A 27,990-nucleotide genomic window follows, 5' to 3' on the forward strand; every position below is an offset into this window, starting at 1 on the left:
CACACACACACACACACACACACACACACACACACACACGGCGAAGACATCTAGCAATTGCTGGAGACACTGTAGGTTTTTACATTGGGAGGGCAGAAGCTAATGGCATTTAGGTGTCAGAGGCCAGTATAGTACTGTCCAGCCGCAGAGCACAGAACAAACCCAACAAAGAGGTGCCCTGAGCACAAGAGCCCCAGTGTTGAGGAGAAGAAGTCACTGGATCTAGAGCCAGGGAAGCCAGAAGTAAGGCACACACACACTCGCGTGTGCGCGCATCCACACAAGCACGCCTGTGTATATGCTTCATATGCAGATAATCCCCAACCCACGACCATCCAATATCCAGTTTCTCACTTTCAAGGATGCAGTAGAAAAAGTCCCGTTTGCGTGTAAACTTGGCTCCTTCCCCAAGCCAGTTACGTGCACTCAATCACCTCTGGATGCTGAGCTTCACTAATGCCCCCGTCACAGCTGACCTCTACAACACTCTGTGGTAGAGTTGAGACGGGCAAACATCAGGTAGAGTGGACACATTTCCGATGGGCAATAATTACAGGTCCGGAGGGCTTAATCAGGATGTGGGCCCATGCTAAGTTAAGGAGTACCGACGTTATCTCTCCAGCTCGACTCGTATCCCCGGTCCTGTCTGGTTCAGCACAGAACACATTGCAGCAAGCTCGAGACATGAAATCAACACACGGTGAGGATTAACTGACTGTAGAAGGAGGAAGGACAGAAGGACAGAAGCAGAGATCAAGTCACCAGATGGTGCTGTGAGCCTCCACTGGGGCCTGGGGCCGAAGCCAAGGGGTTAGGGGTTGGTTTTACCCTTCCCAAGCCTTTCTAGAGAAAAACCTCTGATACCTGATAGACAGGTGATGCCACCAAATACTTCAGGTTGTCCCCTGTAATGAATCCAGCCAGGCTCAACTCCAGTGGCTGCTTGAGACCATGTATGTCGGTCTTGTGGTTCAGAGGCTAAGAGGGAGCCAGCCTGCTCACCATGCTCAGGGGTAGGCATCCCAGCACAGAGGTGCAGCAGGCAAGAAACACAATAACTGGCCCATATAAAGCTCCAAGGTGTCCTTTCCATCTTTGAGGGAGGTCTCTTCTAGGATGGAATTTTAAAATAATGTACCTTCCAAGAAGAAAAGCTCCCCCTGCCCCTCCACACACATGTTAAAAATACCAGGCCTCCTATCTAGAGCTGATCTTCCCCTCAGGAGGCTCTCGGCAATGGCTCTCAGGCACTCAGACCAGAATGCTCAATCCCATCAACCCCCAGGACAACACAGGGGACCACGATCTTTCGGCTGATCATATTCTATGACCTTGTCACATTTTGAAGCTTCCCCTGAAAAAAAATCAAGAGTCCCAGGAATCTGTGGATGTCTCCATAACCCTCAGTAGAGGAGACTCTATCAGATGTGACTGACTACCTTAGGGATCTAGGGTGGGTTTTTCTGTTCTCGGGATGAACCTTAGATAGCAGCAGAGGGGCCTGGGAGAGAGGGAGACAGAAGGAAGTTGACTCAGCAGACAGAAGAGACTCAGGCCTCTGACAGGAGACAAGATTCCCGGCTATAAAAGGGAGGAAGGAGTCGCATTCCAAGGAATGCACACGCGTCTCTACAGGCTAAAGACAGCAGAGCATCGGCTGGTCAGTGCCTTGACTGCCACCAGTGACTCTGACCCGCAGAACTGAAAGGTAAAACAGTGTGACAATCTGCACCAGTAGCCAGAGGAATCTTTCACACCACCCCATGGGGCTGAATGTGCAGACTGGGGGGGACAGGCATCCTTCTAGAGGCTTGCTATCCTACCACCCTTGAGCTTCAGAATGCAGCGGGCACACTGTGCAGCTGCTTCTGTCATGGTGGCACAGGGTTAAGGTTGAAGTGAATGTGGGGACATTCAGAGCAGGAGGCTCTGACACTAGAGTAGACACCCCATGAAGAATGTGATCGAAACTGCCGCTAGCATCATGATCAACACCTCCCACACTTGCCTGGCCTCCACCTGATTCCATCAAATCCTCCACTTCTCCCCAAGAACAATAATAAAATAAACCGCCCTGGAAAAAATATTGGCTAGGGTGGACCACGGGGGCTATGATCATCTCTGGTCCCTTGTGACAACACCCACTCAGGACTAAACACAAGTGGGTGCTTCCTGTCCATCAGGAAAACACCTGTTGGCTCTGGGGAGCCAAATGCCTCAAGTCTGGCCATGGATCCTTCCAGAATCTTCCACCCACCCAGCTCCTTATCTAGAAGGCTCCCGTCTTATTGTCACTAAGCACCTTGACAGTCACAGCCTGTCTTGGGAAAATAAAACCCAAACACCAGCATGCTCCATGGAAATGTCCCTGGCCACAGCAGCTGCCTCCCCTCCCCAGAGGCTCCTTGTTTGCTGGAACAGATGCTCCTTCAGCAGAACTCTACCAAAGGGACCAGCTCACTGCAGAGGCTGCACCTGGCTCTTGCAAAGTGGCACCCTCCTAATAAAACAAACCGGCCGGGATTAAGAGCCCCAGAACTCAGTTCCTGTCTTCTGTGACCAGTATCTCTCCAGGTAGGCACGCATCCTAAGATATCACCAGAAATGGGAGGAATGAGAGAGAAGATGCCAAGAGCTCTCGAACCAAGTGGCCAAGAGCAGTCAAGTCACCACAGGGGGGCACTCACATGGCAGAGGGCAGCATGAGTCAGCATGGGACACAGGAGAGGTGGAGGCAAAAAGAAAAGAACGGAATTTCAAAGTATATTACACAGATGTCCTAAAAGTAAGGACAGAATGCTATGGTGCCTACTACGCTCCTGGCACCAGCCAAGGAGTGATGAGTCTACCCATGACTGAGTTTGACATCAGTGAAGGCCTGGGAACAGCTCCAAAAAGCTGGGACCCAAAGGTGTCCAGGGCCTGGACATAGTTGAGCCAACATGAGGTTGCTGAGAGAGTCAACCCCGCACTGCTCCAGTCTGAGCTCAGCATCCCCTCAGAAAGGTCTAGAAAGAAAATGTATCATGCGAACTGTGAGTCACACTGGGCGGCTGCAGGCAGATGATTTGATTTCTGCCTCTATGTTTTTGATATCATCCATAGACAGCGGACATGTACCGTTTCGCAAACCAGAACTGATGCTATTTTTACAAGTCTCTAGAGGGTTCACCGCCTTTCCTAGAACGGCTTAAAATAACACCACAAACTCCACTACCGCAACTCTAACCAGCTCCATGACAAGCTCTGTCCCCAGGAAGGCAAAGAGAAGCGGAACACTGACAAAAACAGAGGCGAGGACAAAAGATGAAATGCCCCTGGCTGTGGAGACGAGGAAGGAGCCACAGGCCAAGGAACACACGTGGCCTCTACAAGCTAAAAACAACAAGGAACCAGCTAAGCGACACCTGACTGTCAGCAGTGGCTGTATCAGACTTTGATCGGCAGAACTGAGAGATGATGATGCTGTTGTGACAGCGTGTCCCAATAAGTAGTCAGAGGAGTCACATACCTGTGCCTTCCAGGGTACTGGGAGCTGCTGGCTCTCAGGTCGGCTGCTGTCCTCAGGACTCCCTACCCTTGTGCTCCAGCACACAGTGGACGCTCCTTGAGTCTGGTCCTACTACACCAACGGTGCAGGGTTAAGGATGTAGAGGGTATGGAGACACTCAGAGCAGGAAGCTTGGGTCCTGGAGTTCCTAGACCCAAGACACACGCTCCTCACCCTCCTCACTCACTGTCTCGCCTCCTGATTTTTCCCTTGTTGTTAGACAAAGCCTTGAAACCTGAGAACACTTGGCTCTCACATGGTCTCGCGGGACACCACGCACCCTCCAATCTCACCTGCTCTCAGATCTCAGGCTGGCACAGACAACGCACCTGGGTGCCATGAAAACCCTGCTCTCTTGGGAGCAGCTCTGGCATGAGGCAGTCAAGAACATGACCGCTCTGGTCCCACACAGGCCACCAGTCATGTGCCAAGGCCAGGTCATAGGGACCCCAAAGAAGTGGGCAGCAAAGCAGAGAGCAGGGTTGAGGTCGGAGAACAGAGGGGGAGAGCGTAGGCGAGAGTAGAAAGGAACAGCCAGGAAATGGCAATCTTGACAGGAACAGAGGGGAAAGAAGACATCTTGACATCTTCTCTCCCTCCCCCTTCCTTCTCACCCCCTCTTTCCTTCCTTTCCACTCTCCTTTCCTAACACCTTCCTCATGTTTCAAATTTCTGTTGCTTGATCAAAGCAAACGCACACGCACAGTCTAAACCTCCAGTCTCCAACCCCATCCCTCATCTACCAGGCTACGGTCTTAATCAGCGATCTCTCTAGATCCAAGGCCCTGGCCCCATCCTGATGATAGAGCTGCAGGGTGTACAGGCCCGGGGCAGGTCAGAGGTCAGAGCCCCCCATCCCTACCCTGTGGGGCCCTCTGCTTGGAGAATGAAACAACAGAATCATACCATGAACAGCACAAGGTTCGGCCCCTGGCCAGCTATCCCTGGTTGAGGATGGGGCCCAGGCACCCTCCGTCCAAGGGGATCTAAGGGTCTGGGGTCACACTCAAGCCTACAGTATCCAGGGAAGAGCACCGATATCCCATAGGAGGGGTGGGTAGAGAAAAGAGTCCAGTGCCTCCTACTCCTGACAGCTCTCAACGTGCTGGTGAGAGCCTGCTGGATGTCAGCAAGAGGTACCAGTGCCATTGTGTGGCTGGCATGGTAAGGAGGGGGACAGCGGGACTGGAGGTCTGCGTCTGCTGCAAGCTTCTCTCTCCCCAGAGTCCTCCACCCCCTGTCCAAGCAGCTAGTGTCCTTAGCACCCTTCGCTGTTCTCAGTCCAAAGGGAGATGAACACGTCCACACTTCTGACGGAGCCAACATTCTTCTAACAAATATTTTGCCTCTTGGGCATCAGGCAATTAAGAGATAGCAGTGGAAGAGAGCCAGGTTTCACCCTGGGCAGCTGCCCAGCAGAGGCCACAGGTATAACCAGCAAGTGGCACCGAGCGACAAGCAAGACAAGAGCTAGAAACAGCAGAGGGCACAGAGGGTTCTCGGAGAAATGACAGCAGAGCCACTCCTTGGGACACAAGCAGTTTTCTGAGATGAAAGAGCTTTCGGCACCAAAGGAAAAACCATGAGGACGGCAGTCTGATCTAAAGTCTGCGGGACAAAGGTCAGAAGTTTCATTTTGACCAAAGGACTTGGCCACCTACACTGACCCGGTCAAGAGCTTCCTGGCTTCGGGACCTTTGTTCTTAGCGTTTCCTCTGCCCATGGTACTTTTCTCTAGAAGTTTTGCCTTCTTTGTTTCCATCGTTTCATCCCCTGGGAGAAACTTTCTCTGACCACAGAGTCTCTCCTGCCGTTGTTCCCCTTGTTACTGTAACAAATTACCCAAACACGGTGTCCTAAAACAACTCAAATGTATCTTAGAGCTCTGGAGGTGAAACGCCAGAAACAAGTCTCACCCGGCTAAACTCCAGGCTCCCTTTTGGGAATTTCAAAGGACTGTTCAAGCATTCTGTTTTCTCTTCCTTCCCCCTCTTTTGTTTGCTGTTGTTGCTAAACGGGGTCTCTCTCTGGCCTGGACCTCACAAAGCTGCACAGCCCCAAGGACTTCAACCATGCATGTGTCCAGCCCATAACACAGCATGTGGGAGGGGGTGGTGGTCTGGATGTAAAAGGTCCCCACAGGCTTACATGCTGAATACTTCGTTCCCAGCTATGGCACTATTTAAGGAGGCTCCGGAAACATGAAGGTCCAAGACCTGAATAAAGGAAGTAGGTCACTGAGGATGCACCTTTGAGGGTTATACCTGTCCCCAGTCCCTTCCTCTATCTCTGCCTCCCACCCATCACAAGTTGAGCAGTGCCTCCTCCCCACATGCCTGTCTCCTGAGGCTCCATCCGAGCACAAAGGACCAAGGGGTCACATCTACACTCTCTGGAACAGTCCTTCCTCCTTCACGCTGTCCCCTCGAGCAATTATGATCACAGTAATATAAAAGTAACTGATAGCGGGACTGATGAGATGGCTCACTGGGTAAGAGCACTTGCTGAACAAGCCTGGGGACCTGGGTTCAAACCCTAAACAGTGTAAAAGTCCAGAGTAGGGGCTGGAGAGATGGCTCAGCAGTTTAGAGCACTGGCTGCTCTTCCAGAGAACCCAGATTTGATTCCCAGCACTCACATGACAGCTCACAACTGTCTGTAACTCCAGTTCCAGGGGATCCAACACCCTCACACAGACATACATGCAGACAAACCACCAATATATATAAAATACAAATAAATAGATTTAAAACAAAAAGATTGGCGTAGACAAGGACAGTGAGAGAGCCGATGACAAAGGAATAAGGCAAAGTAGATACAGCAGGACACCCAGCATCCTCTTTTGGCCTTTACATGTGCATGCATGATGTGGGAGGGTCTTCTGTCTGTGTGTTACTTTCATTGGTTAATAAAGAAAATGCCTTGGTCTTTTGATAGGACAGCAGCTTAGATAGGTGGAGTAAACGGAATAGAATGCTGGGAGAAAGAAAGCAGAGTCAGGCAGACACCATGAATCTCAGGCCTGAGACGGACGTAGGTTAAGATCTTTCCCGGTAAGCCACCACCTCGTGGTGCTACACAGATTATTAGAAATGGGTTAACCAAGATGTGAGGATTAGCTAATAAGAGGCTAGAACTAATGGGCCAGGAAGTGTTTAAATGAATACAGTTCCCATGTAATTATTTCGGGTATAAAGTTAGCTGGGCAGCGGGAAGCGGCCCGCCGCTCCTCCTTCTACACACGCATGCATACATACATACATACATATACACACACAGATGCACGTGTGCGCGTACACACACACATGCTTTTTAAAAAGATAACTAATGAGCCAGGTGGTGGCGGCCAACACCTTTAATCCTAGCACTCAGGAGGCAGAGGGAGGCAGGCAGATCTCTGTGAGTTAGAGGCCAGCATGGTCTACAAAAGCTAGTTCCAGGACAGGCCCCAAAGCTTAAGAGAAACCCTGTCTCAAACAACAACAACAACAACAACAAAACCCAAACAAACAAAAAGTGGCTAATGAAGGTGGTGGGTATACAACTGAAGCCCAGGAGGCCATCAGCTGGCAGGTGACAGAGCTGGCACACACATCCTCAAACTCAATCATGACTCTGAAGAATTCTGTTCTGATGGGAGGTGGCATAAGTCTCCATGGCCTTGCCTGGACCTTCTCAGTGAGTACGACACCCCTTTACCCATCCTACTCACCATCCCCTAAGGTGGACACATAGCTTAGGTCCTACACCGAGTCACAAACACCTGGGTGCATGGAAGCCTTGGCCTACTACCTGGGTATCTTTGCACTGACCATATAATCGTGGTCAAGTCCCTGTCCCCGGAACGTACAGACCCTCTAGGCTCCATGGAGCAACAAGCAGCATGGCTGGGGGCTACTCACAGCACTGAACCACACAAGCTGCACAGAGGGAGCCAGTTGGCTGCCACACCCTTGTCACCCACATGGTGTAGGTTGAGTGCTGCAGGTATTAGCTTTTCATGTAGGTGCTAGGACTAGAACCCAGGTCCTCAGGCCTGTGCAGAAGTCTTGTACCCACTGAGCCATCTCCATAGCCCAAATATGAGTTACTTTCCCATCACTGTGATCATGGACCTGAGGAAGGCAAAGATGTGCCCCGCCCTGCCCGGCCAGCATGTCCTCAGCTCACCCCGCTCTCTGTAGCACCTGTGAGGCAGATCGTCAACAGCCCGTGATGGAACACAGTGGAAGTAACGAACGGTTCCCATGCTGTGCCAGACCAGGTCACAGCCATGCCATCTGTCAACACTAGCTGCAGCCAGAGAAGATTAAGATGTAAGGAGGCCAGGACCTGATGGAGGCCCTGCTGTTGGAGCTGGGGGTTACAGAGAGATGCTGCTTGCCTCAGGAGAACCTCAATTGCAGGGGAACTCCATTAGTCAGTCTCCTTGGCAGTTTCTTGTTACTTACGTATCAGCCAATGAGATCTGAGCAAGAGTGCCACAAGGTAGTTTTCAAAAAATTTCCACAAAACGCTGGCATTTACCCCAACCCTTATCTTCCTTCCTTTGAACTTGCTCCCTCAAATGCTGACTTAATGGCTGGAGCTCCAGCGGTCACCTTGGACCATAAGATCAAGATCCATATGGAGGTGGGGGTGGGGGACTTGAGAGATGGCTCAGTGGTTAAAAGCACTGATTGCTCTTCCAGAGGATCCAGGTTCAATTTCCAGCATCCACACGGCAGCTCACAACTGTCTATAATTCCAGTTCCAGGGTACCCAACACCCATTATTTAAAAAAAAAAAGCCCATATCGGGGAGGGGTTAAAGTATGGCACAACTGTGAGCTAGGCGCCTGGGTCCCTGCAAGTTTTGGGGAGGACCTGCCCCATTGCTTTAGACTGCATGCACAGAAATATTCTTCTGTTTACAATACTGTGATTTGGGGTTCTCTGGAACTAACAGCTACATCTTATTAAGATGATCCAGAATGGCCCCAGGATCCGTTTGAGACCGATGCCTATGTTCTTGAACCTTGTGTCAATCAGTGATAAAGGAATGTGTTCTCTTGGACGTCACCAGAGAGAATAAAAGAAATCAGCTGGAGCTTCTGGGACAGCTCTGGGATGGGGGTCACCAGAGTCTGGGTGAAAGGCAGGTCAGCAGACCCCTGCCCCGCTCTCCTGAAGGTCCAGCTTTACTAGTCTTGGAAGAACCCAGTAGAGTCTCCTTGACAAGGGAGCTCTGTGCTGTGGGAGTTTATTAGCGAGAGAGTTCAAAGGTCAGCTTACTTATGACATCATCACAGCGCACAAGCCGAGTTGTCCCAATCCACTCTTGTTCCGTCTGGGCCAAACCACACGGAAACAGGTCTTCTGAGGAGCCCTGTAGCCGCCAGTCACAGGCCCCAAACAGAAGAGCCAGTCATGCAACACCCACACACACCACTTGGGATGACCCCTCTTTTTGGGGGTGCGGGGGTGTTGATAGTTCCTTGAGACAGGGTCTCTCTATGTAGCCCTGGTTGTCCTGAAACTCACTATGCAGACCAGGCTGGGCTTGAGATCTCCTTGCTTCTGCCTCCCAAGTGCTGAGATTAAAGGCATGTGCCAGCACACCCAGCTTCTGTATAAAGATGTCTCATAGCAAGGTAGGTGTGTGTGTGTGTGTGTGTGTGTGTGTGTGAGAGAGAGAGAGAGAGAGAGAGAGAGAGAGAGAGAGAGAGAGAGAGAGAGAGGAGCCTGTTCAAGTGACCAGCACTACTCTATAAACCAGTGCCTCAGGCACTGAGGACAGTGGCCAAGACTGCGAATCAAGCTGACACCAGGGTGCATGTCAAGCTGACACCAGGCTGTCATACCATCTGTCTTACAGTGCAGGCATGCAATGACCTGCTCAGGCCACAAGGCCCACTCAAGCCCTGCACTCCTGCCCCCAAGTCCTGGGAGGAAAACCAGGGAACCTGAGGAATCCTCCACTCTGGCTTCCCAGTCCTGTAATTCCTTTCTCCCTGTCTCCCTTTCTTCCGTGAGCTAACAATCAGGGAGGGGAGAGAGGGACCTGCTGGGCACATCTGGTTCTTGCCCACTGGAGCCAATGCAGCAAGAGCGGAAGGCCCAACTCAGCTCTGTGGTGGGGGAGGTGAGGCGAGGGGGAGATGCTTTGCAGGAATGTTATTCCTTGAGTTTCAGTTTATCCACACAGAAACAGAGGTGGGAACAAAGCACCGGTCCCGATCAGTCATGAAAAGTTCATCGGACCCTTTCCACACCTTGGCTACTCAGGCTACTTGGCTACTCAGTAGTAGCCGGGACTCTAGTTGTGAAAGCATACCCCTTCCCAGCTGCAGTCTGTGGCAAGCACAGCGCAGGGACAGAAGGCTCACCTGGGGACATTCTTGTTCTGGTGTGGCTCAGACATCTGCCACGTGAGGTGCCTGCGTATTAAATGATACTGGGGCCTCTACCTCACCCCACCCCCACCTCCAGCAGTGGGAGAAAAGCACCCCTGAAGTCATGAAACCGCAAACCCCTCCAGAAGTTACCAAGTTCTCCCTGGAGGATGACTCTGCCTGAGGTAAGAACTGGCCTGAAGTCTGAGGGCTCAGCTGGAGAGCACACAGATGAGGTCCCTCCCTGGGAACCCAAAGATTCCCACAGGGGAGGTGCCCCCTGGAGGGAAGCCCCACAGGGAACTGGAAGAGCATAGACTGGTGCTCTTTGTTGACAGACAAAGGGGGCGGGAAGGAACCTGGCTGCCAAGGGGAGGAGCCAGGGCCGGAGCTCAGATATCAAACTCTCCTGAGGCACCAAGCCCCTTCCTGCTAGAACCATTTCATCATCTGAGGGCCCAGTTGAGTCCCGGATCCACCCGTCCCTGGTTTCCTAAGGCCGCTAAGTCTTACCCTGCAGTCCCTGTTTCCGGGAAGTTCAGCCATTTGGCTCCGCCCTCCAGCCAGACTACCTTGGGGCCCTTAGGTAGCCAGAAAATGCTCACCCTGTGACTCAAGCCAGTAGAGGGAGGGGTTGAGAAGACCGTGCTCTGGTCTGATTCCCAGGTCTCCACCTCCTCTCACATTTGATGGGGTAAGAGGTCAGGGTATTTTATTGCCTGGGGGAATAATGAAAATAGTGTTCCAGGACAGAAACCTTCTCCCAAAAGGCCGCAAGTAGAAACCCAGACTTTGAAATCCACCTCAGGCCTGGGTGGGAAGAATGGACAGGTAAAGGCACTGACTCCCATGCTGGGTAACCTGCGACACACAGAGAGAAGAGAGAGAACTGACTCCTGCCAGTGGTCATCTGACCCCCACCCAGGCACTGAGGCATGTACATCCCACCCTACCCCCTGCTACATACAGAAAGCCAAGAAAATGTAATAAAAAATCAACCCCAAATGTTGAACAAGAGCCAAGGCCATCCCTTTTCTCAGAACCCACTCTGAGAAAATACTACCTCATCATGAGGTAGCCTTTCAGAATGAGCCTCACCCGGGGCAGCTCTGTCTGGAAATAGACAAATGCACCAGGAAGGGTGCATCCCACTGCTCAGCAGGGTACAGCATGCCCACTCCACAGATGCTGCTGGCCACCAGCTCCAGGCCACCTTGGACCAATCAGTCTCCAGCAGGCAGCTAAGAACAGAGAGCAGGCACGGAAGTGACAAGAGCCCAGGTGACTGCCGAGAGCAGAGCGGGCTTCGTCTCCCACCAGAGGCCAGGAAGGGCCACCCAGTATGTCTAAGAAGACACCAGGCAAGGCAGATGGCAATCTTACACAGTGTGGCAATGGGTATCTGTAGATTCCATGATAGGAAGGCCTGAGATGAAGAGCAGGTAGGATGATAGGAAAGAAACAGGAGAAGACAAGACTGGTGGCCCAGAAAAGAGGCTATGTGGTCTGACAGTCATGTAAAAACAGCAATGCTATAGAAATGCATAGACGAATAAACAGGTAACTGTCCTGGACGCTGTACAGTCACACCCAGCAAGTGCTATCTGAGGCTGGTGTAGCTCCCCAGCAGACCCGAGAGGTAAGTGCCTGGGGAGACCCGGGGACAGCCCTCAAACCAAACCTGGCTTCCATGTGTGATGGTCATGGATAAAGACTTCAATTTAAGACAGGACAGCACTGTCTCTTTACTCTTCAGGCAACCTTTTAACTATTTAACCTTACGTTCCAGCCCTGGATATACTGGATGACCCACAGATGGATGGAGATCTATGGCCACCAAGGTAGAAGTCTGGACTTCTCAAGCCCTTTGCATAACCATAAAGATTTTCCTATGGCAGCTGAGTAGTCAAATCTAGACCTACACACATACAAACACCCTGCCTCCAGATTAGGACAGCGGGCAGCACCTACCTGACTTTGCCAGCTGGACCACTGATGATGGAGGGGTGTGTCTCATTTGACTCAACAGCGCATTATCCCCTATGGATTTGACTAAAGAAATAGTATAACTTTGGGAATGCTGCCAAACATCTATGCCAGGGCTAGGGAGATAGCTCAGTCAGTAACAGTGTTCCTGAGAAAGGCACAAGGACCTGAGTTCAGATCCCTAAAACCCACAAATAAAGTAGGGTATGAAGGTCTACACCTCTAATATAAGTGTTGAGAGACAGAGACAGGTGGATCTCTGGAGCTCTCTGGGCACTTAGCATAGATGAATCAGTGAACTCCATATCACAGGGAGAGACTCTGCCTCAAAAAATAAGGTGGAGAGAAATTTTGGAAGACATTGACCTCTGGCCAACACACACACACACCATATATATATAAACATGTACACGCCTATACACCATACACACAAAGACAAATGCTTTGTGTCATAAGGGTGACAAGTGCCAGCCAGAGAACGCTGACCAGGGGTGAGAGGAGCTGCTGCCAAGTGTGGGGGCTCCATGTGTATCCTTTTACAATGTCAGTCTAGAGGAAGGGCAGCACCCACCAATTTTATAGACAGAGTCACACGCCATCAAGACTGGCAGTTAATGCCAGGGCAGGAAAGGTCTCTTGTCTGGTGGCAGCAGTGGTCAGGCTGGACAGCAAGGGGATAATCAGGGGAGCCCCCAGAGCACCACACCTGAGAGCCAGGAGCACCATGGACTAGGAATCTAAGAACTAAAGTGTTCTCTGCAATCAAACCTGGCCCTCCACACTGGAGATACCTGGGCCGGAAGCTGCATGGGTCCCTTTTTTGATGCAGCTTCCTAAACAGCACAACACATCAACCATTTCCAGTTGTCCGTGTGATGGCTAATATTGTCAACTTGTCAGGACCTATACCTAGAGACAAGCCTCTGGCATGTCTGTGAGGAGTGTCTAGACTGGGCTAATAAGGGGAAAGACCCATCCTGAATGTGAGCAATGCCACTCCGTGGGCTTTAGTCTTGGGCTGATTGAACAAAAAAGAAAGTGATCATTTCTCTCTGCTTCCTGGCTACGAATGTCATGAGATCAACTGCCTCATGTTCCTGCTACCAGGCCCTTCCCTATCATGAACAACTGTACCCCCAAACCATGGGCCAAAACAAACCCTTTCTTCCTCATGTTAACTTTCAGGTATTTTGTGGCAATGAGGAAAGCAAAGAATACAACTCGTCAGGCTAAGCACTGCAGAGAGGTCAAGTAACAAAGGTCGTCGGCAGGGATTCAAAGCAACACTTCCATTTTATACAGAGATCTGAAACCATGAAACCCCTGTCAGGCGCTCAGGCATGCAGTACTGCTGCCTCGTCCTGCTGGGTCCACAGCCACACCGTAATACTGCTCCCTATGTGGGCTCTGACCCAGCCAAGCATACTGGAGAAACTGAGATCCAGACAGGAACATCAAGCCAGTGCCAGCAGCTCGTCACTCACAGAACCAAACCCAGTCTCAGTGGGGGACTGGTGTGGCTTAGCGAAGAAAGTACAGGGTTCTGGGATACACCTACAGTCGGATTCTGACCCTGCCATGAATGGCCATGGCGCCATGAATCTTGAACCAGAATCAGACAGCCTCCATTTCCCTTATAAAAAATAGAGGTAGCTCCTCTGCTCAGATGGTTACTGGAGACTTCAGTATAAAACACCCCTGGTGCTCCTGTCATACAGACACTCATGTATGGCAACAGCAACATGGTAGTAAACGTGAGATCAATGTCAACTTCACTTCTCCCTTCATGTCAATCATCCATAACCCAGATGCCTGACACATTTGCGTTCCCAGCTAGGGGACAGATCTGCCTAGAATGGGGAAGGTGGACACTGGGAGGAGGACAACTGGGGTACTCTCTGTACCCCAATATACTAAGTCACCCCAGGTCTGTATGACGATATCTCAGCTAACCTGTATTCTGTGTATTCACTGCTGGGAAGGCTCTTCTAGAAATCCCACTTAGAAAGAAGTGGATCCCAGACTTCTGAGTGCACAGACAATGGCCAGAACCCTGGGCCAAGGCTTTGATAGGTGGAACTCCAGTGCCTCTGCCTCGGCTTTCAGACAATAAGACAGGATTCCACAACGATGCTCCCAAGGCAGCCTTAAGGTCCATGAGTCCCACTGCTACCAGTTTTATCCACAGGCAAGCGGACTCCCTTCCTTCCAGCAACTTCCATCCACTCTTCCCATCTCAACATCAGAACACCGACACAGAGCCCTAGTTCAGGACCCTACCGTCGTGTCCACAGCTGCCTCTGCTGGCGCATTTTGCAAAAGGGTCAAGTCCTTTTCTACCCTCAGTGCCAAAAGGACTCCGGCCGGGTTGACTGGAAAACAGTCCGTGTTTTGAAAAACAAACAAAAATTGCAGCACGCACACCTGATGCATTAAGTAATTTTCCATGGTGTCATCCAAAGGGTCATCATCATCATGTCCATATCTTGGATTCTTCCCATGACTGAAGAGCACTGAGTTATAATGGACACAATTCATGGGAGCTGTGACATCATCTGTTGACTTACCAGGGACCTCAGAGCTGGACCTCAAAGAGCCTTTTGAATGAGGAGCACAAGGATGTAGCTAGCGAACTAGCCCTAAAGATCCAATGGTCTATGTCTCTCCAATGCTGGAATTATAGGCATGCTGGACCACGCTCGGCTTTTCATTTTTAAGGTGTGGTTTCCGGGGACTGAACTCAGGCCCTTCACAACTAATCTATCTCCCTAGCTGCCACCACCACACACAGTTTATTTTAAACAGAGAAAAGGAACAAATGTTGACTCAAAAGGCCCAGTGACGTCACTGCATCCCTAACAGCACCAGGTGTACACCAAGTTGCTAATATCACACATCACAGACAGAAGGGACCAGCACACTACAAAGGTAGATACTGCAGCTAAAATGGTGCAGCTACCACAGGAAGGGAACTCAAACCCTTGGCTGTCTTCAAGCCCTACTCTTCCCACTCAGCAGGAACAGGCTGGCCTTCCTTGTTTGTTTTGTTGTTGCTGGGTTTGTTTTGATCCCCGCCCCCCTCCTGCCATAGCAGATCAACTAACTGTGTTTAAGCCACCAGGGCTGCTAAACAAAAGGCCTCATTGCAGCAGCACTAAAGGACCACACGTGGATTTGTCCTTTTCTGGAACCTCCAAAGGTCGCTCCCAAGGTACTCTTCCTCACAGCTGGCCTGAACTCCTCAAGCATCTAGCAACCGAGTTAAGGTCAGCCTGGCAGCATCTGGTGAAGGCCAAGCGGTTAAGCTGTCATCTCACCAGAAGCAAAGATTGCTTTAAAAGCTTGGCACCAGAAAGCCTACGGTTTCAGCCTGGGGCAGATTCATAAAAGTGTGCAGGGTGCCAACACCAGACAATGCAGAACCTAAACAAGGGTCCCACTGGCAGCATGCTTTCAAACCCCACTCTGCCTGGGCTCCCTGTTAAAGCAGCAACTAATCTATAATACTATTCAATCAAAACTTTGCCTGCCAAGCTGGGCGGGGCTTGCAGCCCACTGGTGGATGAGTAGACACCTTGAGAAGCGGGGACCTGGTGGTAAGTGCTCAGCTTCTGCAGCTGCAGCCAACTCCGTTCCTAACTCCCAGGCCTTGGGCCACCAGTCACAGGGGAGCTAGAGCATGGCTGAGGAAACACCCATGAAAAGTGGCCAGCATGTTCCCAGCAATCCCATCTATTCCCAGGGGTAACCCGTATTCAGCAGCAGCCTGCAAACACAACCAATGGACATTGGCAGAGGTTGAGTCTCCACAGTGACGGAGACCAGAGCACCCGCCAAGTTTCCAGCCAGCCGCATGCCTCTCGATATAGCAACACAACATTGCTATCTATAAAGTTCATATTCAAGAACCGTGCAATCGAGTTATCAAAATAAAGAACTCTCATAATGACTTAAGTTTACGATTGTTGAGCCACTTCCATGGCTGGACACTGGGGTGGTCCAAGTGGAACATGCCTGCAGGCCCTTGCCTCCAGGATTCACACAATCATCACAGCTCTTGAGGCAGGTCAGTAGGTAAGGATGCTTCCCAGTTCATACGAGATGTCTGGATAACAAAAATACCATCTGAAAATTTTTCTCCACACCATCAGAGCTGGGGTTCCAGCCCACTAAGTGGGCTGCTTCTCTAAGTCTCCCATCATCCTCGGGAGCACCATGTCCCCGTGTGGGAGAGAGGGATTCACCTCTACAACAGTTTCTGCAAATTAAAAATGCAATGGATGATAAAATGTAGAATTAGAAGTGGTGAAACCTCCTAGAATACAGAGCAAGAAGCAAAGGGATGGCAAATAGAAAAGATAAGAAAATTAAAGACGAAAGGCTCCCTGGGCTACTATCTAAATAGAGTTCTGGAAGGTCAAAGAAAACCAAAAGAACAGACATCATAATAGTGTAATCAGAGAGAATGTTCCAGAACTGAAGGACAGTCTCAGATGGGAAGAATTCAGTAAATATTCAATGTAATAGGCAAAATGAAGCCAGCATCAAGGTGGAGTCCTTGAAGACTCAGGACACTGGGGATAGAGAAGACCCAGAAAGCTGCTAGAGAGAGAAAATAGTTTGTCCACAATGGTTCAGGCATAGATTCAAACCTCCTAACTGCAGCCCTAGGAGCCCTTCCGTGCCCTGGAGGAAGGGGCTGCCAATCCAGAACATGATGCTCAGCTAATGGAGCAATCAAGAACCAGAAGCCCGGTTCAAGTTCTCAGACAACATGGCCCCCCACCCCAGTACCAATTCCCAGCAAGGGTATGCGCCAGTATCCAAAAACTAAATATAAAACTAGAATCCCGGTTCAAGTTTTTTGACAACATAACCCCTCCCCCCAGTACCGATTCCCAGTGAGGATATGTGCCAGTATCCAAAATCAACACCATCAGAAGGAAGAAAGCAGGAGAGAAGTGAAGAGAAGCATGGGTAATGGTGACTGGCAGCCCAGGTGACAGACAGGTCCCAAGTGTGGAAGGCAACAAATCCAGACTAGAGTAAGCTGAGGACCAGGATTTACTGAAGACATCAGGGCTGAGATAGAATTCACCTGGTGTCCCAAACAACCAAAGCAGCCATCTAGAGCAGGAAGAGTTTGGGGATAAATATATAAGCCCTTAAGTTAGCAACCAGATCAACAACCTGGGTGAGTCTAAACTCCCAAAAAAACAAAAGGCAGACTCAGGAGAGGACAGGCTGACCACACCTTCCAAAAGACTAAGCTTAGAGCAACACAGACAAGTGTAACAATGAGAATCCCCCCCCCCAAACAGTGATGGACCTAGACAGAAAGTAGGGGTGGTGTCGAGGGTCAAAGAGGAGAGGGAAGCGGCACCCTTATATTTCTTAGGCATCAGAGCAAAAAACTGAGGAATCACGGTTAAAACATGCAAGCATTTGATTGAGTAACAGGAGTATAATATCAAAATCATTAGTGAAGGAAGTCTCCAGGGAAAGGACAATAGAGGGACCCAAGAGGGAAGGAAAGGGGGTGAAATGGGACCTCACTGATGCTCTAACTAGCAAGAGACCTGGGGGTTACTATCTCCTTTCACCAAGCATCAGTAGGCTTACACTCAGGTCTGCCAGCACCCAGAGTCTAGATTCTCCCCTCGGTTCGCCACTCTCATGTTCAGATGTGAACACAGCGTTCTCATGACAAGCCTGGCACAGCTTCCAGTCAAGCCAGCAAACAGCCGGAATCCACATCTACCAGGACCGACCTGAGCCATCTTAGCTGTGACCCTTCTCCATTTCCCTGCCCACTCATCCTTCGTAGTGTGAGGCACCTCGTGGTACACAGGGTCCTGAGAACCCGGATGAGGCCATCACCAGGGCAACAGCCCAAGGCCTTCAGCTTTGATTTGGAAAGTGTGTGGGCTGGTTTCAATCTGAATCAAGTTCAAATTAGACAGGCTCTCCCTGTCTATAACACTGGGCCTCAGCGAATGATGTGTCTGTACAGTGGGGGCATAACACCAGCCTCACACGGTGATGTCAGAATGAAATGATGTAACATAAAGAGACACTGAGAGCTTCATAATCTGTCATCACCACCACACAGCCTAGGATAGAGTAAAGGACAGTTCCCATGACCACCTCTTGTCACTTCTGCCATCATTCAGGTTATAGGAATCAGATTCAACTTCTTAAATTTCCCAATGACCACCAATCAGGAACTATGGGCTAAAAGCTTGGCCTTTATAGTTGGAGTTACCAGTGCCTAAGTGACAGCAGCATTGTTATTGGAGTCCTAAGAGCCAGGTGACAAGCCCGCCTGAGGCGGTGACTTCTTGCCCAATATCATTTGACATTCAATCAACTGATCCTTGATACCTGGCCAAGTCTCGACTCTTCCACCCAACCCTCAGGCCCTGCCACCACTTAGAGCACCTGCCCTAACTTCATCTACGCAGACTTCACTCGGATTCCTGATTCTAGGACTCAAAGCCCAGCAGCCAACACTCATGGGCTTGTTTGGCCTCGATTTCAGGTATAAATAACAACCATCACCACTGGGCACAGCATCCCGCAGTGAGGTCACTCCCAAAATCTCCTTTTCCACAACGCAACTCACTGTAACGAACAAAACCGCCAGTTCTAATTTTATTCTGTTCCTGCGATGAATACCATGAATCAAAGTAACTGAGGAGAGAGAAGTGTTTGGTAGGCTTACACTTCCAGGTCTCAGTCCATCATGAAGGGAAAGTAAGACAGGGAGTCAGACAGAAATCTGAAGCAAGAACCACGGAAGGCTGCTAGCTGACTCAGCCCAGCTCCTGCCTAGCTAGCTTTCTTACACAGTCCAGGACAACCTTGCCTAGGAATGGTGCTGCCCACAGTAGGCGGGGCCCTCCTACATCAATTACCAGTCAAGATAATTCCCCATAGACTTGCACAGGCCAATGCAATCTAGGCAATTCCTCCTTGGAGGCTTTCCTCTGCACTGACCCTAGGCTATGTCAAATTGACCGAGCTAATTAGGACACCACCCCACACACAGCCTGTGTGGAACATCAAACATATTACAACAGAGCTCCAAGCTGTCTTCCGTAACACTGGCTATACAGTTCCTAAGTCAGCCTGACGACAAGAACGGCTAGCCCCAAACACGGGGCTTTTCTGGGATCCTGCTATCTCAGTGTACATCCCTGCTTTAGCAAACAGTACAGAGACAAAACAATGAGTGCTTAACGGGGATCATGACCAGCACCATAAACTCTCCATGGAGATGACCGCAGAAAAAGAAGAGCGACAAGGCCATCTAGCTGACCACGTGTTCTACCAGGAAAGGAGGGGCCGTGAAGACAGGAGGGAACTCTGGGCATACTCGTGTGGCTGTTCAGATAGGCTTTCGCACAAGACAAGACCAGGACACAGTTTTCTGGAAATGAAAGTCCCCTCATCGCTTACATATCCAGAATGGGACTTTTTAAATTAATGTATATTTATTGCATTATAAAATGGGTTACATTTTATTTCTATACATGTATATCAGGTACTTTGATCATATTCATCCCTGTTACCCTCTCTTGCTCTCACTGGTTACCCTCCCCTTCCCAAACAGTGTCCCTCCTACTCCCACAGTGTGTGTGTGTGTGTGTGTGTGTGTGTGTGTGTGTGTGTGTGTGTGTGTAAAACCATTTTTACATCTAGATTCCTCAGATGAGAGAAAACATTCAGAGTTTGCTTTTCTAGTCGGGCTGTCTTCGTCCAACATGGTGACCCCAGTTACAATGGTTTTTCTACAGATTCCAGCCTTTCACTCTGGAAAGCATGAACACCCAAACACTAAGGTTCATTTATCCAAGGAAAGAGGTTTGCCCTTGGGACAAGAGTATCAGGCTGAGGATAGAGGTGTCCAGAGAGGAAGGTTGCAGGACTGATTCTGGCCTGGGGGCCCTAAGGGCAACAAACTACAGGTCATACAAGGTGCACAGGGAAGCTGGTGTGACCCCAGGGCTGGGACTGGCCTAAGGTAGGTGACAAAGGGGGCAGTGGATAACATCATCTAAATTCAGGTTCTTCCCCCATTCAAACCAGAAGTTTTGTCTCTGAGCCCCTCTCTACCTGGTGTCCCAGATCCCAACCTGAGTGCTCAGAGCTCTGCCTTTTAAGTATGTCATAGCATAGAGGATTAAAAATAGTCTAAAGAGAGAGAACTATAAAGTGGCAAAGACTCCAGCTGCATGAGCCCCCCCCCCACGCCCCAGAAAAGTTGGGTGTGATGTCGCAGGGGTTCTATCAAATTCCACCAGAGTTCTGCAGGAGCTGAAGCTGCTTCTGACCAGGGCTTCTAAAGCCCTCCTCAGCACCTCCTCATCCTCAAGCACTCTGGGTAAAACAACCTCCAAGAAGCATCAAGTTCCAGGGTGAAAACACGAGCGGAATACCAAGTGCATGGGTTCCTCTGGGTCCGCTGCCCAGCTCTCTCCCTCTGAATCACAGTTCTGGACTCAGCTTCAAGTGTGTAAATCCACTTAACAGCAGACCCAGGACGCACACCAGGTGTGCCCTCAGCCCTGTGCTAAGAATGCCTGACGGCTTTACCCACAGTAAGCGCTCCACGTGCATCTAGTTGGGAGAACTCCTTCCCTGGTGGGGATGCAAACAATGTCTACCCCTCCTTATGAAGTCCCAAGAACAAACCAAAGACAAACCTGACAAGGTCCAATTTGGGGAGCCAATGACTTTATGGGCATGGGTGAGCAGTTGCTACAGGAGCGTGAGAGACCCCAAAGCTGCAGGATGGAGCAGCTGGAATGTCAGCTTTCTATGAAGGAATGTCAACAATCAACAAGCCTGTCTGGAGGTCTCCTGAGACTTAGTCACAGCCCACAGCCATTCTGATGAAAATGACAGTCGTTAAGCCTGGAGGAAGCATCCTATAACATACGCCTCTGAAAGTGACTCCCTGCTGTCACATGCCATGGGACTGGCTCTCAAAACACACAGGCCCCACTATCCTACAGGGAGTTCTCCAGGTTGCCATGATATAGACAGGAAGTCTTCGAGTCATGCCAATGTTGGACATGAGCTCCCTGCTTTTGTCTCCCCAGGAAGGCTAGACACCTCAGGCAGCTGATCCGCCTCCCTGGATATCTGAGTGTGTCCCCTGCTTTGGAAGAAAGGTGACCCCGTATGCTATAGGTGTTAGCATGACAATCAGGGCCTCACCCAGAACTACATCTCCACAAAACCTGATGTGCAGCATGGAGGAGAAGGCATATGTGGTCAGCATGTACTTCAGACATGAGGCCTGGGACCACTTGGTGGGTCATGTCCAGGATGGAAGAAAATGACTTGGCAAAACCACCTATCTAACGATGGTCATGATTGGCACCTAAATTATATCTACTTAACACATAAACCTCACTCTTCCCCACTCCCACACACCATTTCTCTTGAATTGCACTGTTTCTTCCTTCCCCAACTTCACTCTTTGTCTGCACCTGAATATATGTAAATATACGTTTGGCCTTCTGGAGACCTTCATTTCCCTATTCAGCCATGGGTAATAACCAAATGAATGAGTGTTGCCACGTGCCAATAAAACTTTATTTATAAAACAAGCAGCAGGCCAAACATAGCCTACGGCTGACGTCTTGGAATGCCTACTCAGCTAGCAGAAAATTAATCAAAGAGAAGCAAACATACCAGTGGGAAGGAAAAACTGTCAGGCTCTCCAAAGGCTGCTTCTGCTTCCTTCCATGACAGACATAATCTACTAATTTTTTTTTCCAAAAGACACCAAGAAAAGTGAAAGAAGGTTTCTATGGGAACAGGGAGTTTACATTTAACGGCTCAACCATTTGAAAGACAATCGCTTTATTTTTCTTCTTCCCTTCAGACACAGGGTAGGCGTAACCTATGACCTGTTGGGCAGGATTTTGCCCAGGGCTCTTCTGTTCCAATAAAATATGAAATGCCACAGTGTTCTGCAGGCCAGAAGGACACTTCAGAAAAGCCAGGCTGCTTGGGCAAGAGGCACTTCCCTGAAATGGCTGATCTAGCCCCATGCACTGCCTTGCCAGCAGGCAGCTACGTTACTCTCAGGGAGGTTAGGCCCCTCAAGTGACCAGCAGCTTTCTGTGTTCAATCACCTCACAGGGCAGCTGCCAAACCCCCAATAGAGGGCTTGCCTCTACCTCTACACACCCCATTTTCAACATGAATTTCTAGCTTTCCTGGCCCCTGAACAGTCTTGCTCCTGGGCACACATGCAGACAGGAGCCTCTGTTTGCTTGAATGGGCTGGTCAGTAAACCTCCCAGCTTGATCAGTAGGGGAGGCGGGGGTGGGTGGGTGACAACAGAAACCGAGAATGCCCACCATTTACCTCTGCGTCTTTTCTATGGAAAGCCTGCGAAAGGCAGTCTTTTCTGCACGGCCCCCAGGTGGAAATGAGTCTCTGGTACTTGAATGTGAAAGAACCCAGGAAAGCAGCCAGCGGAGCTGCATGGAGCCCAGAGCCACACGTGGGCAGCCCACGCCCCGTGTTCCAGGAGCTAGAATGCAAATGGCTCCCAGGCAGATAACCGATGCCTAGGCCCAGCCTCTCGACACCACCTTCCAGGAGTACCTCAGGGCCCCAGGGAGTCAACTCTAACTTTGCCGATGAGAAAACAAAGACACTGGAGGCAAACGAGATTTTTCCTGCATCCCACAATAATATCAGAGCCCAGGCTCTTACCATGGGCCTCCCAGGCCAGTTGTGGCTTCCCTAACTACACACACACACAAAAAAAAAAAAAACACCCCAAGAAAATCCTGTTCCAGACCATGACCTTTTACCTGCAAACCAAAGATGACTCAGAGTCTGGGGTCTGACTGTTGTAGAACCAGACTAGAACATGCACAGCACAACTCACGCCTGGAAAACAAGCACACAGCCCCAGTGCTTGGGACCTAGCAAAGCAGCTCCCTAGGGACATAAAACTCCATATCTGATTTTCTCCTGGTTTTTCAATGGAACCTTCTAGGGTTCTAATTCTGCTGAGAGTCCAGGAAAAGAGAGCAGAAAGGCCCTTTCCTGGGCCCTTCCCTGTCTGGCCTGGTCCCATAGCACAGAACATCTACAGGTGGGAGATGAGCAGAGCGGAGAGTGGGCTCTAGGGGAGAAGGAAGTAACTAGGGGTGAGGCGGCTGGTGTGGCACCCCCAGCAGCCCAGAGATGGCCTCAAATACCAGGTCATGCCAACTCTCGTCATGGCATCCACAGCCCACGATACTACTGGTCCAGGGGTGGACCAAGCAGCTACCCAGGTTGCGGATGCTGTCCTCCACATATCACATGATGACCATCATCTTAATCAGAGTATCATGACTATACTTCACAAGACAGTGTTTCCCTCTGGGCATCCCTGAGATGCCAGCCGCACTGCCCTCTCCGTGTTCCCATGTCCCAATCCAAATTGCACAGTCTCGAGAAATGATAACGTAACTAGGAGGTGGAAAGCCAACTGAACGGGGACTTCGGCTTCCATGAGCTGTCACTCAAGTGAGAGGGCAACTTTGAGGCGATGCAGCTATTCTGGGACCGCCGCCCACAGTCCTGTAAGTGACAGCTTACCCCTGCTTCTGTGAATGAGGCCAATAAAGTCACTGCCCCAACCAAGCTCTATTTGGATGAAATCATTCTTTTGCTCTGAAGCTGTTAGGGTCCTATGTGGGTGTTTTGGTCATGTCTTCTCAGGAAGAGTTAAACTAACACCAGGTACCTGCTGCCACTAGCAAGTCAGAAAGCCCTTGCCTTAGTCCACAAACTCACAGGAGGGTTTGGTGAGGACACAGTGGGGTGGCTGGATGGTGGATGAATTGGAGGAGGTGAAGCTAAGCCAAAGCCTCAAAAGGTCATTGAGAAGCCCAAGCAAGATCAGGAGAGCTGCTAGTGGGCCCAGGTCAGTGACAAGGAGGAAGCAATAGTATAGTAAAGCACAGATCCTTCTGGAACATACAAGCAATGCCCTATAGAGGACAAACCAGTCCAAGTGCAGTTTATGGTCAGCCTTCAAAGTCCAAATTCAAAGCCTCTCCTTGGACCTTCTTAGCCACCACCACTGAGCTTAGCAACCTCTTACCCATGTGCTTATACCCATAGGACACTTGCCCCAGCCTCACCTGGGTTCAAATACCAGCCAGATTTGAAAGTCACCTGATCTTGAGGGGGTTCTGACTGAGGACGGGAATGTCTGTCAGGGAGAGCAGCCAGCAGGGTCCAGGCAGTGGCAATGCTGCTGCTGAGCGCCCCTCTGGGAAGGGATGGGACAGTCCGTCCCATCCACCTCACCTAGCCCCTTCTCATAGCTGAGTCCCAGCCAAGCTGTTCTAGAAAAACTGAGGTGAGAGATGACAGCACCAAGTCTTTAAGGTACCAGACATCAGGAGAGGGCCACAAAGCAGGGATGGCCTCCACACAATCGCATCAGGAGACTGAGCCTGTTCGCATGCAGAAGTGAATTAGATTGTGACAGACAGATCACTGCTTTTGCCTGTCAACACTAGCGGAAGTCTCTCCATCCAAATCATGAGCCCAAGAAGCAGTGCTGGTGCCTGAGATGGTGTCTGACTAGGTTCGATGTGCCTGGCCCACATTTGCCAAGCAGAACAGGGAAAACCTGTGGACTGGGGGACAGTGACAGGCTCCCGATGAACAAGCGCCTCCCAAGTCCTGACTCAGAAGCCTTGTTCAGAGTGGGTCACCCCACTGAAGCGAAGAAGAGAGGGCAACCATGTAACACTGTCCTCAGGATGCTGGAGGCCTCCAGGGGACAGTCTTCAGAGAACTGGCCACCTCTACCCTCCGTGTCACCGGCTGCAGCTCTGAGGACAAGTGGGATCCGCAGGCCTAGGCTTCAGACATCCTCCCGTGTGTCATTTTCTTCTCTGCGGAAAGGTCAACAGCTTGAGCCACCCTCACTTCCTTGCAGGGACCCTGGTAAGGTGTCACGGGCAGTCTGTGCTAAGGGATACCATGCTGCTCCACAGCCTCGGTGACAAACACCTCAGTGGCCATCGTGTGCTCGCGTCAGAACATCATCTGCTCTGTGACTGATAATGGAGGAAAGGCCCCCAGAGAGAAGCTGGATTCTCCATCCACCCCATCTGGCCTCCCTCCTCCCCAGCGTTCCTCCAGGGAAGGTTTTCCATATCACAATCACAGCCTGGATTCTAGAACCTCACCGGCCTAGGTGGAATGCACAGGCAGAAGTCAACAAGCTTCCTAATAAAGGTTGGGACACATGGGGAGGAAGAATCAGCTAACTACAAGCTGTTCTCTGAAATGCAGCGTCCAGGGCCTAATCTCAACGCCTTCATTGCTGACCCCAGAACCACCTTGTGCCAGGAACAGAAGACTCCAAACAGGCCTGATGGACCCGACAGTAGCAGCTGCCTGCGCACGGGTACCAGGAGCCTCCATCCCTCTCACTACAGACCCTGAAGTCCCTGTCTCCAACTATGAACCCGGAGACACCATGGCTACCTTCACTAGGAGCAGTCACATGCTTCTACAGCAAACCCTGTCCCAGACTCCACCTGCTGCCCCCACCCACAGCCCACCTGAGCTCAGATGAGCAAGGCCCTGAGACAGCCCCCATCTGCTCATCCAGACATAGCTGGGCTCCTGACATCCACCAGCTGGCTCCGCAGATGCTCTGAGATCAATGTAGGATGCCTTCTGGACTTGAACCTTTAGTGGAGACTTTCTAAGTGCCACAGGAACAAAAAGAGATAAATCTATTAGGCTCCTATTACAGACAGAGAGATCAGAGAGAAAACAGATGATTCATGACCTGAACTCCATTCTCTCTTTTATCTCCTCAGCAACTGCCCAGAACTCATGTCCACCCCAAGACACAGCTGGCTTTGTTTGTTCATAACACCCCCCAAAGCTGTAAATAACCCAAAGGTCCTTCGACAGTTGACTGGAGAACAGAATGGAGGTACATCCACACAGTGGAATGGTACCCAGCAGTCAACAGGAACTATAGCTAAAGAAAAGACTGTTCAGACGGATCTCGCTAACATCAGGTTGATCAAAAAGGGCCAGATTGAGAGGACACACTGTACCATTCAACTGCAAGGCAGGGGATTAAAAAACAAAAGATCCGAATAAAGGTTACCTTGGTGGCAGGTAGGTGAGGTTACTGCCTGGGAAGGAAGATGAAGCAACCATGGAGGGATGTGGGAATCTATATGTAGGTAGCAATTACCTGGGTGTACCCACATCTCAAAGCATGTAGAGCTCACGTTTAAAATTAGTCTTCATTATACATCTGTGCAATACATATGACACTTGAAGTTTGCCTCTTAATAACAAAGTCCATTGCTGTTCAAATTATAATTGATATTTGCCTGAAAGTGTGGTAGGCGACAATCTCGAGAGAGGAACCATGACCCCTAATTCTGAAGTCTTAAACCTTCCAGACCCATCTCAAAGGGTCCCTACGCTGTGTAATCCTGTCCCTCTGAGTGACTTTGCCGTGTGTTCCTTTACAATAACTGGTCTCCAGACTGGAAGCTGGTCCTGCAAGAAGAATTGGCTGCATCAAATAGCTTTGGCTAGTACATGCTCATTAAAATGTCTCGTGATTGCCCAAGGCACACCAGACCTGACAGCCCCAACCTGATACCAGCTCAGCAAAAGGTATGACTGCCCATCCCAGACCAGATCCTGCTTCTTCTCAGCACAGCAACTCCAACCCTCCTGCCACGACACAAATCACAGCGGCTAACTAAACAGCCGCAGGGTTCAGAGCCCAGAGTACCCAGTGCCCACTCCCTGAGGCGCCTGCTGGCTCCTTTTCAGGTCACCTCTGCAGCCCCGCACTGTCCTTGCCAAACCTCAGCTGGAGAGGGCCACGTGAGCGCCCAGGAAACATTCTCTCAGGTGTAATGTTTAATCTAGACTCTTCCCCACCCCCAGCAGGGGCTCCCTGCCCTGTTAGCAAAGGGACACCCACAATCCTCCTGCCCCCACCACTGTCCAGACCTCCCAGCTGGATTCTTGCAGTTTCAACCTTGAACTCTCTACACACCCCAAGCCAGTAGGGGAAGTGGCTAAACCAACCTCACCTGTGCACAGACCCCAGTGCGTGAAGAGGCCGGAAGTGGACATATGTCTAGTTCTGCAAAGCCCCGGAGGAGAGAGGGGGCTGGAATCACACTTCTGCCCCCATGGAGCTTGAGAGCAATGACCTTTTGGGAATTGAAGGGGTGGATTTCTTTTCTTTAGGAGTGTGTGTGTGTGTGTGTGTGTGTGTGTGTGTGTGTGTGTTTGCTAAGATTCCACATCCAATACTTTCTTTTGAAAGATACTTCATATTCATAGCTGACAGAACCACAGAGCCCATGTCTGACACACGGGCCACCAGGAGTTTTTCCATCTTGTCAACAGCCTCAGGCAAGGGTTTTGGTCCCAACTCCAACCCAGACTGTGAATTGGGTGGGCAAGGTCTCCTGATCCTCAGTTCACTGGGATCCACAGGGTGCCCCCACCACCCAGAGGCCCTACGGACTGACTACTCCCCTCACTCCAGGTCCCCAGCCTCACAGGTACTTCAGAAAGTGCGAGCTAAGTCTGACACAGGCACACACCAGTGGCACTTTCTCCTGGCCCTAACCTGGGCCACCGCCCCTGAGAGTCCACTACAAACTTCTCTGAACTACCAGAGGCGGAAGGAGGGGGGTGAGGGTCCCCTACAGGGAATGGGGTGCACACGTGCGCGTGCACACACAAGAGTGCACACACTCACGCCCACGCACCGCCCCACCCCCTGAGCTCTGCAAGCCCGGCCCAGGCCAGCGACACCCGGCTCCGGGGCGTGCGAAGAAGGCGGCGGGGCCCACGTTTGGTGGAGGTGGCCCCTCCGGGGAGGCCGGGGCCGCGGTACCTTGCAGGTTCTGCACACGGATGTCGCTGATCTGGCCGATGAGCTCCTCGCGCTGGAACCAGTCCCACTCCTGAGCAGCCATGGAGCGCGCGCGGAGGGCCGGGGCGGCGGGCGGCGGGCAGCGGGCGCGGGCAGTGAGGG

The 27,990-nt window shown here is 50.8% G+C and overlaps 1 protein-coding gene across 5 annotated transcripts in view; it reads right to left on the minus strand.

Moving 5' to 3' along the window:
• Clmn (calmin) overlaps positions 1 to 27,968 on the minus strand; it is a 100,149-nt gene extending 72,181 nt beyond the window's left edge. For all 5 annotated transcript variants that reach the window (XM_005343515.2, XM_013355706.2, XM_026780975.1 and 2 more), the window contains exon 1: positions 27,850 to 27,968. In XM_005343515.2, coding sequence (XP_005343572.1) covers positions 27,850 to 27,931 — 82 coding nt within the window. In that variant the 5' untranslated portion in view covers positions 27,932 to 27,968. The remainder of the gene's footprint in view (positions 1 to 27,849) is intronic.
• Between the last annotated feature and the right edge of the window lie 22 nt (positions 27,969 to 27,990).

Source organism: Microtus ochrogaster, chromosome 1 (genome assembly GCF_000317375.1).
Source record: "Microtus ochrogaster isolate Prairie Vole_2 chromosome 1, MicOch1.0, whole genome shotgun sequence".
Taxonomy (NCBI): Eukaryota; Metazoa; Chordata; class Mammalia; order Rodentia; family Cricetidae; genus Microtus; species Microtus ochrogaster.